This window comes from Callospermophilus lateralis, chromosome X, assembly GCF_048772815.1.
Source record: "Callospermophilus lateralis isolate mCalLat2 chromosome X, mCalLat2.hap1, whole genome shotgun sequence".
Lineage (NCBI taxonomy): Eukaryota > Metazoa > Chordata > Mammalia > Rodentia > Sciuridae > Callospermophilus > Callospermophilus lateralis.
Window position 1 is genome coordinate 20007366 of NC_135325.1, and position 12234 is coordinate 20019599.

Here is a 12234-nt window from a genome sequence, read left to right on the forward strand (position 1 = left end):
ACAGAATTTGTTCCACCATGCAGACACTACCAAGGAAGACAAGACCCAATGATTTACTTTGAAATAGGAGGCCATAAGTTATGAATAAATGGAGGAGTCCTAAATAACACATTCAAATAACTTTTCTAGATGTTTCTTTTTCTTTGCTTAGAACATCTGACACACTATTTTTAGGTATGTGTTCTTCCCATACTTCTACTCCCTGGTATAAGCAAATTCTAATGTCAAGTGTTCCATGCGTTCCTGAACATATGCTGCTTAGAAAAATGAAGCATATTTCAATGTTCTTTCTTCATCTTAGAATTACAATAACTGGAATAAAATGAAAATTGTACCATTTTTATGATTTTCATGCTAGCTTTGCCTTTATGAAATTTTATTGCCATCATTTTAATATATCCACAGATTTACATAATACCTAACTCATCTAAAATATCTAGTTGAAAATATCCACAAAAAGATCAGTTAAAAATTCTAGCACCTTCAAGATAAGACTTTATAAATATCAAAGAACAGGAAATCTGTTCTGTAATTACTCCTGATTTAGGATGTGCAGCTTGAGACATTATGTTCTCATAAACTAGCAGAATGGATCTCATCTATTAGAGGTATACTTCTTCATGAAAATGCACTTTCTATTACTGCAAGAAAGACAACTTATTGCAAAACTAAGGACTGAACAGGCAGTCCCTTTATAAGAAAAAAAAATGACACTTTCAGGATTAAAATGTATCCATTGCAGTATGTTGCCTGCGGTTTCTTCTTTTAATTCAGAAAACAGCGTTTTCATTAAGCATTCAGTTATTGTTGGGATAGTGATTTCTTGGGTAAATTTTAAAACTTACTTCATTATTCTTCTCACTGAATTAACTGGCATTACAGGCAAAGAAGACTTAGAAATGCTGTTTAAGCAAAAATATTACCATCAAAACAGCTGTAAAATAAGTTTTCATGCTTAACAATTAATCTTCATCTGAGAGTAAAGCCATGAATGAAATGCTCTCTCACCTTTTCCTAATTTCAGAATCCACAATGATCTGCCTCTTCTTTTGGGGAGGTGGTGGTGGAAGTTCCTCTTGGGCATGCTTTACCAGGATTTGTTCCCTTGTGGTCACCATAGTTACCGTTTCCATTACAGTTGTCTGTGTTAGTGATGGCTGAGTGGTGGTGACAGTCTGTGAAATCTGTGAGAAGTATTGAAACAGAGGTCAGACATTGCTTGAAAGACTTCAGTAAAGACTGCTTGGAGTAGTGAAGGAAAATAATGAGAAACTGTTCCTGCTTGTTGGTAGATTGACCTTCAGATCAAAATAGCACCATATTGAACCCAAATCAAATTGTTTTATCTGATTTTCATTATGTTGACTAAAATAACAAAGCAAGGAAATCTCAAAACCAGAAGCAAATTTAGTGCCTCTTAAATTTATTGGTCAAAGTATATGAAATAAAGGGGCAAAGGAGAAAAATTTAGGGTGATTTTCTAATATATAATGCCACATTGTTTTAAAGTGTTTACAACATTTACAGAAATTTTACTCAAGTATCTGGATGCAAATTCCAACATGTGGCAGACTGCAGATGTTTACTAATAGATTCTTAATAATTTAAAATGAAAATACTGGTGGAATTAAATTGGCCAAACTATCCTATACACATATATGAATATACTGTAGTGAATTTCATATATTTATTTATATATATATATATATATATCACCTAATTTTAAAATACATGTGTGTGTGTGTGTGTGTGTGTAACCTAATTTTTCAAAAGCTATAAATAAATAGAAGGATGACCAATGGAGAAGAGGAAAGGGAATAGGGGACAAGAAGAGGGGAAGAAAAAGGAATTACTAGGGACTAAAGTGAAGCAAATTATATTCCATGCTTGTATGCTTATGGTAAAATGAACCCCAACATTATATATAAGTATAATAAACTAATAAAAAAACTATACTAAAAATAAAAATAATACCTGGATATAAGCAAATGTATAAAACCAAGAAATATAAAATAAAAATGGTTTATAAAAAGTTTTGATTATCATGTAAAATGAATATTTTGTCACATACTTTTAAATAGTTATAAATTATTTTTAATCAATACATGAAATGTCTTTTCAAATTACTATATAAGGTTAAAACAAAGTATCTATTATTTCATACATGTTTTTATGATCAACATTACTTGAATGCTAAGAATAATACTCCTGTTTTAAATTAGTAAATATATTCCAATATTTGAGGTTCCAAATTCATCATTGGAAATTCAGTTTGTAATCAATTTCATTTTCTATTCATAGTTTATTGTTTTTTTTTTGGGGGGGTGACATAGTTCATCAGCCTCTGGAATAATATGGTTTGTGACACAAATCAAGGACTGTCATCATCTCAGTACACAGCATTGAGAAGTTGTATAATGACTCACAATATTCCTCATATTATATATATATATATATATATATATATATATATATAATATACATTTGACTCACAATATTTTTCATATTATTTGACTCACAATATTCTTCATATTTTGGCCATAAAGTTACCTTTGGGTTATTAAACACTATCCTTCTGGTAATCCAACTTATTTGGAAGATCTGTTTCCAAGGAAACAACAAAAGGCCTGCATTGGATCGGCTTTAAGTTACAAGCACAGGGCCAATAATCTGGCTGGGGTCAAGATTAGTTTTATTGAGTTTTCTGAAGTTCAAGAGATATGGGAAGGGTTTAGAATAATCTCCCTGCCTCATCCAATGATGACTGATCCCTTCAAAAAGAAGAAATGATAGAAGCCTCAGGGTTTTGTTATTTTAGTTTCCAAATTGGCAATTAGCAGTGAAGAGATGAATTCCTTTGCCATGGTATCCCACGTAAAAATTGCTTTGACATACATATTGGTAAAATGCTATCCTTTATACAAACCACAGCTTTACATAGGTGAAGGGAGAGGAATTTCTATTTTGATAAGCTATTAGGCTACCAATAAAAGGACACTAACAGATACTTAATTGTTACATGTGTGAAGCACCCATTTTATCTTCTCTAAGATTTTCATAGTCATTCAAAATCAATCACTGAGCCTCAAGCAACTTGAATTATATAGTGCCATGATAAGATACATAAAAAGAGAAAACAACTGTTTTTTAAAAATGCTTAAAATACAAACAACACACTTGCATCCAACACAAAGTGACCATTACATGAACAAATTTAATTCACTTGTAGTTAAAAAGAAAATGTAATTTATATTTGGATTCCAAGAGCATTTTATTGTATTTTTTTTTAATTATGAGCACACTTTTCTTTGCATACAATGACTCCTAGAAGAGAATACTTTCAGATTAGGAGATTATCTAATTTTGAATGTATAGGCAGCAGAATGCAGATTCTAAAATTATAAAACTATTTCTTTTACAGGTTATATCTAATCTTTGCTACTGAATATTAGTTTTGAAATTATTTCCTACATATATTAGTAATATTTTATTATTGGTAAGTATTAAGAAATTGGATAGATATGCCTATGGAGGGTATAGTAAAGGGAAATGACACTATAATATATATGAAACTGCATTTAAGAAGATAGAAAATCTTATGAAAAGAAGAAAATATTAATTCTTAATAGACCAACAGTAAGGCATGGATAAATAATTGTTCTATACTCTCATCACTACAACATTATAATTGAAAATACTATTTCATTTCTTTTGGGATAGAGAAATAATAAAACAACTGTACACTGACCCTGTAAATACAAGGTTGGAGTCTTTATATATAAGAAAATAATAACTATTCTCATAACCTACTCCTTATAATTAGAATATAAAACAATGGGTCATATATTAAATTTCCCCATGGCTTTTAGAAATGACTCAATTATGTGTTAGAATCATTATAATATAGACAGGAGAGGGATTATGGAGGCCATTTAACATAACCTCCTGCTTACTGTAAGATTTGCTACTTCCAGAAGCTGATAATGTTTTCCTTAGTATGGCAGCAATCTTTCTCAGTGGCAAAGGTGTTAACAACTTATGGAAGTCTTGTGACTTCCTCCAGTTAAAATATGTTTTGAATCTTGAAACACAGAAGAAATTAAGTATTTTTTCTACATGACAGTTTTAAAAAATTTGAAGTCTGATAATCACAACTCTAATAAATCTCATTCCCAAGTCTTATATTGTCAGTTTTTTTTTTTTTTTTTTTTGCTAGAACTACCTTTATATGACTGACACTTTAAATTCAATGTTTCCTGACTTTGGACACCATCTTCAGTCAAAGCAATCTAAAATTGTATAATTTATCCAACACCTAAACTATAATGTTTCAATTAAATTTCAATTAAGTTGAACAGGTACACGTTGGAAGGCATTTAGAAATGAGTAGAGTGGAATCTTTGCCTTTAGGAATTTTAGCAGGGAAGGCAATAATCACAAGAATAATTGTGAAATGTGTGCCATATGAAAATTTTCAGTATGCAAAATAACTATATGTACTGAACATACAGTAATCAATGAAATTTCTTTTGAAATGTTAGAAAAGCAGATTTTCCTCTGTGAGCATTTTAACATTTCAATTTATTTTGTTGCTGAAGGCTGTATATAACATTTTCCCCTGTTCATAGGGTTATTTTTAACAGTAAAATAATGGAAACAACATTAAGTCAGTAGGTGATGGTTTAAGTAAATTATGGTACATAAATGTGATAAAGTATACATATTGCTACTATTTCAATATTTTTGGAAAATGTTTGCATGATTGCATTGAGTAAACATTGGAAGATATAAACACTGGTACCTATTTTAAGTAGAGAAATTATAATTTACATGTGTAGTATATACTTCTGTATTATTTTGAGTTTCCAAATTTCTACCACAAAATATTTTGGACAAAATATTGCTTTTATAAGCATAGGAAAGTTACAAAGCTTCAGGAAAGTTTTCCCAAGTTGTTTATATATAATCATATATAGGTTTTAATATATTTGTATATGTACATATATACACATATGTATAAACAAACATTTTGAGTGCTCATTAATGTTTAATCAGTATTCATGGATTGTACTTGTACACTTTAAAACATACTACACAATTGTAACAACATCTTTAGCTGGTAATTGTTAACCAAGTTTAAAGGTATCTCCACAAACATGTTAGCACAAGGCATAAAAATCTGATGGTGTTAAGATTTATATCTCTAAGCAATGGAAAAGATTTATATGCTGAGCTGTGGGAGAATCGTGGGATAAAAGATCAGGTGCTCACAAAGAAGGCTGTTATTAAGCACAAGGTTATAAAATGCTCTATTTCACAAAAGAGTACAAAGCAACTGCCATAACTAAGTGTAGCATACAATAAGTTCTAAAGTTCATGACAGTAGCTTGGTAACTAAATTTTAATATTAATTACTGTCCTGTTTTGATATTGATAATGAGGCAATAAAACTTCTTGAATAGGTACTGACATTGGAATCATGAGCACAATTAGAGTCAAATACTCAGAAGACATCATAAAAGAAACCATTCTTCCCTTTGAAATAAAATATAGGATAATTAAGAAGGTTCATTCTTTAAAACTGTCTCTTCCATTTTATGTATTTTGTTCCTCATTTCAAATTATCTTTAGTACAAAATATGTCAGAAAGAAGAAATACATCTTAGTTTCTGGATTCATACTAAATACAGAATTTGAGCAACTGTATGAATTAACTGCACCTGCAAAAATTCAAAAGCAATGTAATTTATTTTTTCTCATCCACCTGACCTTCCTCTACATACCATCTGACATGGAAGTAATGAAACAAATTCTATAACTAGTGATGAATATTATCAGGTACATGATTAGGAAAAGAACTTACATTTATCTTCATGTATTATTTCATTTATTGTCAGTAGATAGTGAATATATCATATAGATGTTAAGTATCATATCCTTATGCCATATTAATTACATATTCAAGAGTGAAATATAATAATTTTTGAGACCAGTCTATTTTAAATAGAAAGAGGATTTTATTTTCATAGTCGTTGTCCAGCTGCCTCTGAAGTTGATATAGTGAGAGAGTTGGAATCTTGTCAGTAATCCAAATTTTAACACAAAATTTCCAGCAAATAGAAACATTAGACATTTAGGACTATGAGGACCATATAGATATCTGTCTATCCTCGAATTTTGATTTTGTAAAATGAGAAGGAGAGGTTCTAAGAGTTAACTCAGCCTTAATGTATTAAATTTTCACAATTCCAAGAGTTAACTCAGCCCTAATGTACTAAATTTTCACAGTGTTTTATACTGTTATAGGTAATGAATTTATTACATAAACCTATTGCGCCTCTATAGAAGGTCCATTCCAAATACTTCTTACAGTTGTAGGTAGCAAAAGTATATAATTAATTTCCAAAGTAATTTGAACTGTAATTTCAAAATTTTCTAATAAAACTTACACCCTGATAAATGGACCAAAGAACACTCTAAAAGTTGAGGTAGTTAATACATAAATTTCAACAAGATGGAATCCTAAAATAAGTGAAGGAATTTTGTTTTAATTCTAGTTTTTATAAAAACATATTTTTTTTTTTATTGGCAGCAGGCTTCTAAGGCTTGGCTAGCTTTCAGAAATGACTAAAAAGGCTTGTCAACTAAAAGCCTTTCGAGTATTTTAATTAAAATTACTAGTAAAAAAAGAATAGAGGCAAACCAATTGTAACTACATCACATATATCAATAAGTCTGCAATCTAATGGATGTTTTGAGAGTGGATACAGCCTAATGAATGCTTTGAATGGATATAGCCAGAATGTGAATATAAAATATTTTGTCACAAGTAAAAATTAAAATATTTAAAGAATAAAAATTGAATTAGAAAAAAGGACAAATAAATTTCCACCTTAATAGATTGCATCCTTCAATCTGCATTTGGGAATAATGAGAATCACTGGCTTATCATATCTAGCCATGCTTTACATTAGTCATGTGCCTGTCTAGGGTTAAATCATTCAGCAGGACATAAATGATATAGAATAGGTATATATATAAATATAATGATCATATTCCTTTTTGGGTATCATGCATAGATACACACAGCATGAACATCAGTGTTCATGTTCAAGGAGACAGGGATTCTGAGTATATTAGTTTTAAGGTATTTTTGCTCAAGTTGAGAATACTGCAAAATTGGTCATGTAGCAAAATATTTACAAAATGGGAATGAGATCCTAAAACTTATCTGAGTCATAGAATTTTCCTTATTCCCATGAAAGGAGATATTTATTCTGCTAAGATGTCATAATACTATAAAACTTTTAGACTGACTTGGAGAGATAAATATTTTATATCTAAGTTTTTCATGTCCAACTTTAATGTAAATTATCATAATGAATTATAAAATCTATCAAACATATGTTCTTTACACAGTGAATATTATTTCATTTAAATGGGCATAATGTTTCAAATCACTTAAATTATATTTTATTGCCCCCATTAGAATGGATTTCTATCATATTTCATAATTATAATCAACATAGAATATATTCTTTAGTGTCATGGCTTTGGAAAAATAAACCAAGTCTCAACAAGTATATACATTTAAAAAATAGGGAGAGGTATAGGATCATTTGAGCTTTCAAAGAAGTCAACCCAGGGTATTTTTCTTTTGCCCTCTTTTTCCCTATTAAGTATCCATGTAACAAGAGTTACTATTCTTCCAACATTCAGAGACAAACCATTTCTATTTTCTCAGACTGCCTTCTCATCAAGTTTAACATCCTCAGCTTGTGTCCAGGTATTATTCAAGCCAAACCTGACTTTAAAATGCAAGAGAGCAGCCCTCACAGCTCATTTTAATCATGCTTTGATCTCTTGCCATGCAACTGCTTCATAAGGTCAAAATCCCTCAAAGCTTTGACCTGAATAGCTGTCAGAGTCACAGGCACACAATGTTCTTTATATGTGAACAATCAGATGCCTTGTCCTCTCAGTCACAATTCCTATCCCTTGCTTCAAAAATAACAAGTTTTAACTATTATGAGTTTTAAATTATTATCCAAACTTTGCTCATTTTTTTTTCACCATTCAAAAGGCTTTTTTAAAAAAATCTAGATATAAAGTAATCATTAATGACAGATTTTTTCCCCATAAACATAAGGGGAAAATACACACAAGTGAGTTCTGTTTTTCAAAGTCACAACCTCACCCTAACATTCTTAGAATTACATAAATGTAATTTTGATCGAGCTCAATTTGACATTCACAAAAGAAAATCAATCACTTTTTTTAACTGTAAATTATCACTTCTTTCTTCCCTGTCTTTATCTTCTTTTAATTCCTCTTTCCCTGGGCAGCTTTATTTCTATCTTCCTAGGAATTCAACAACCCCCAGCAAAGATATGTATTGAAAAAGATATGGATGGTATATTTTGGGGAAAATTCAGTGAGGAAAAAGTAACACATGAACTTATAAAAGCTCCGACTTAGTGTTCTAGGAAACAACTTGTGTAGGTCTCTTTATCTGTTCCTGGTCTAGTATAGGAACATACGACTGTTTGAAAAAAAAATTATGGTGAACCACAAGCCTACAGACTTTCTAATCAGTATGAATTATATATTAAGATCACCTTTTCTCTTCTCTCAAAAATGATTTTATTTCTATTGCTTTGTTTTATTCTCATCATATCCCAGTGAACAAGCAGAACAGATACATGCTATAATGCTGGTGAACATCATTTTGTGAAGAACTACACAAATCAAAGCTAGTAATGCTTTACTGCTAAATAAGAGGTTAAGTAAATTGCCTAGGTACTAGTCTCATAACTCATAGGCCATTAAAAATAAGATTTCTAGTATTTTTCCACCAACTAGAATAACCAAATTAGTAACACATTGAAGAGATATATACAACCTTCATTGAAAAGTAGTACCATTCCAAAGGAATGAGAGTATTTAAGTACTGCATCTCTAGGAAGGTCTCCCTTTTCCCATTTCAGCCAGCATTGTGAAAAACCAGAAGGCACAGGTTGATAAGTATGTCACCGCCTTTGTTAATCAGTGTTTATAAAAATGTCATATTTCACCATATAATCATCACATTAATGTATACTCAGAAGTATCCTGTGAATACTAAGGTTGCACCAAAGACAGTTTAGCAACAAATGATTTTTAAGTATTACCAGCCCATTTTTTTCTTCAAAAAAGCATGCACCTCACTTTTGGGGAAAAATGTTATAAAATCTGCAACAATTATGCAGTGAAATAAGGTATATATGCAGTCTGTATCAAAAGGCTTCTTAAAGGAGTATATTCATGGGTCCTTCCCAGGACCTACTGAGAATGAGATTTTCTGAGTCTAGGAATATGCATTTTATTCTGTTCACCAGATGATTATCATGCACACTTAAGCTTGAAAACAACTGAATATGGTGCAAGTGAACCAAATATGACCTACAATTTAGCAGTTACACTTTCATAAATATATCACTTAAATGAATGCATTTTAAAACAACTTTATCAAAAAATGCCAATAGTTAACATAGATACTATCAATTTTATTGCAACAATAACCTATGGGATCAAGGAGTACATATTGCATCAAAATAATTGTTGAGTTAAAAGTTATAAATTTACTAATACCTCATGTATTTGTAGCATAAATACCAGGGTTATTGCAAATTTAAAAGTAGCCTTAGGCAGATCACACATAATAACAAAACATGACCTAAAGTAAAATTACTATTCAATAAATTAATTTCTAAAATAAATTTATTAGATAACAAATGAATTTTAAAAAATATTTTTAGTTGTAGATGGACATAATACCTTTATTTTATTTAAGTTTTTTTTTTTTTTTAATGTGGTGCTAAGGTTCGAACCTAGTGCCTCACAGATGCTAGAGAAGCACTCTACCACTGAACTACAATTCCAGCCCTAAATGGATTTTTATTATTACTTAATTGCATGAGAAATGAGTGAAATAAATTCTAATATTTCTTTAATTTTTACATGATTTTGGATTTAAAAGGAAAATTGAACAGGTAATGAAATCATATATGGCTGATTAATATTTATAATTGTATTTATGGAAGTTAACACCTCAAATTTCCTTTCTTCATCTTTCAATAAATGTTTCCTAAGTGTTACTTATCAAATATCAAGTCTCAAAAAAACAAATTCCTTGTACCTGTCTCACAACAAAGGAGATATCTGCCTAAGATCTATTGAATGTGATCATTGTTTTAATAAGTGTGTATGCATAGCCTTGAGTTGTAAACAGTGATCAATTAAAAATTGCCCTTGTAATACAAAATGATGTGACAGAATATACATAATGTCAATATTTTGAATGGCTACCTATTTTTCTACCATCTCACCAAAAAACAATCCCTGATTTTTAAATTACTAAAACTTCTAAAATTACTAACATACAACCACATTCCAGAACTGTAACTTTGTTATTTTCCTAAACTACAGCTTGTATTTTCCTAAACTATAGCCTATATGTAATTAAGCAACATTCATGATTTTATGAAATCAGCAGTCTGTGGCTGAAAACCCAATAATTACGTCATCATTTGCCCTCATAAAAGAAGCCTTCAGAGAAATTAAAGGACCTGTGCTATAGTCCTGTTCCTACAACTACATTTCCTTGTATAATTCACTTTTCTTCTCTGGTTTCATTTTTTTTTTCCAAATGTAAAATGAGGTTAACTAATGGCATTCATGGTTCTAGGAATCTGTGATTCAGAGTCAACTGCTCTGTCATGCAGCTCCCTACTACTATTAAACTGGAGTATAGTAACTAATTTAATCAATCAGTGCTCATTCCCCTGCCTATGATTCTCCAATAACAAGTTAAGCTAGAAAGTCTATTTTTTTTGCTAAAATAAATCTATTAGATAGATGTTGAGAGCCACAGCCGAAAGGGCCCCAGCAAACTTTCAGACTGCCAGCTGATGAGCTGAAGGGGCCCCAGCAAACTTTCAGACTACCAGCTGATGATTGGCTCACAGCGGCCCCAGCAACATGTAGCTGATTGGCTCCTCTGCGGTGATGCTCATTGGGCTGTTTCCCTGCCCTTTCAGACCACGGACCTGCTCATTGGGGGACTTTTTTGGCTCCGCCCATGCGACCCAGCCATTCGGCCTCAAGAGCAGGAGGATTGTGGGAGGAAGAGGTTGTTGGGGTGTGTGGCTTGTGGGAAGCCGGTGGTGGCAGTTGGGCTCTGAGGGTTTTTTCCTGAGGAGCTGTTTTGTTTATCGTGTGTGGTTCTAAAAATAAAGTTAGTTTCTTTTGACAAGTGGCTCCTGAATTGTGCCCAGCCAGACTGCGGCAGATAACAAATGGAGTGTAAGAGTGTGTGTGTTTGAGAGAGAGAGAGAGAGAGAGAGAGAGAGAGAGAGAGAGAGAGAGAGAGTGTGTGTGTTATACTGGGAATTGAAACCAGGGGTGCTTTTCCACTGAGCTATATCTTGAGCTTTTTTTTGAGACACATCTACATCTCACTAAGTTTCTTAGGACCTCATTAAGTTGCTGAGGGTGGCCTCAACATTGCAATCCTTCTGCCTCAACCTCCCTGAGTCACTGGGATTACAGGTGCATGCCAGTGTGCATGGCAGAAGCCATGTTTTTTTTTTTAATTCAATTTACCATTGGGCACAGAATTATCCTATGACACCCTTTGTAAGGTCATAGCATTATTCTCATAATGCTGGTTTCAAAATCTCCAGCATAATTCATAGTATGATAATTGGTATCACTTACCTGTGCTGAACTCTTTTCAAGTTTTTGGACTAAATTATCCCAACGCTGTGCAAAGTTTTCCATCCAGGTTTCCATCTTTTGTGTCACTGATTTATTTTTCAGTGTTGAAAGAAGATCTTGGTGGAGTGAACTGAGTTTGTCCATAGTTTGCTTTTTCTTTTCTAGATCTGTTTTTAAAACCTGTTAAAACCAGATCACAGAATAAGTCTTAGGTTCTAGGTAACATTTTATTAAAACACTATTGTTTCCATCTTTTCATGCATTCACTCATTTGTATAGAAAAGGGAAAACACTGCAATCATTTCTGCAAATTATTGAACATCCATAAACATACACATAATAACTTCAAAAAATCTTTCAATAAAGGTTGAAGAGATTATAAAATAGAGACATTAGAAAAAAGACTATGAAGAGGCACTTCAGAGCTAGGAGGACTGCCTAGTGATCAATTAGTAAAAGCTCTTCTAAAGTCAAAAC

The 12234-nt window shown here is 31.6% G+C and overlaps 1 protein-coding gene across 3 annotated transcripts in view; it reads right to left on the bottom strand.

Annotated features, from left to right (window-relative positions):
* Dmd (dystrophin) overlaps positions 1-12234 on the bottom strand; it is a 2011337-nt gene that overhangs the window by 1391232 nt on the left and 607871 nt on the right. For all 3 annotated transcript variants that reach the window (XM_077107047.1, XM_077107046.1, XM_077107045.1), the window contains 2 exons: positions 11758-11937; positions 1009-1184 (listed from right to left, as the gene is read on the bottom strand). In XM_077107047.1, coding sequence (XP_076963162.1) covers positions 1009-1184; positions 11758-11937 — 356 coding nt within the window. The remainder of the gene's footprint in view (positions 1-1008; positions 1185-11757; positions 11938-12234) is intronic.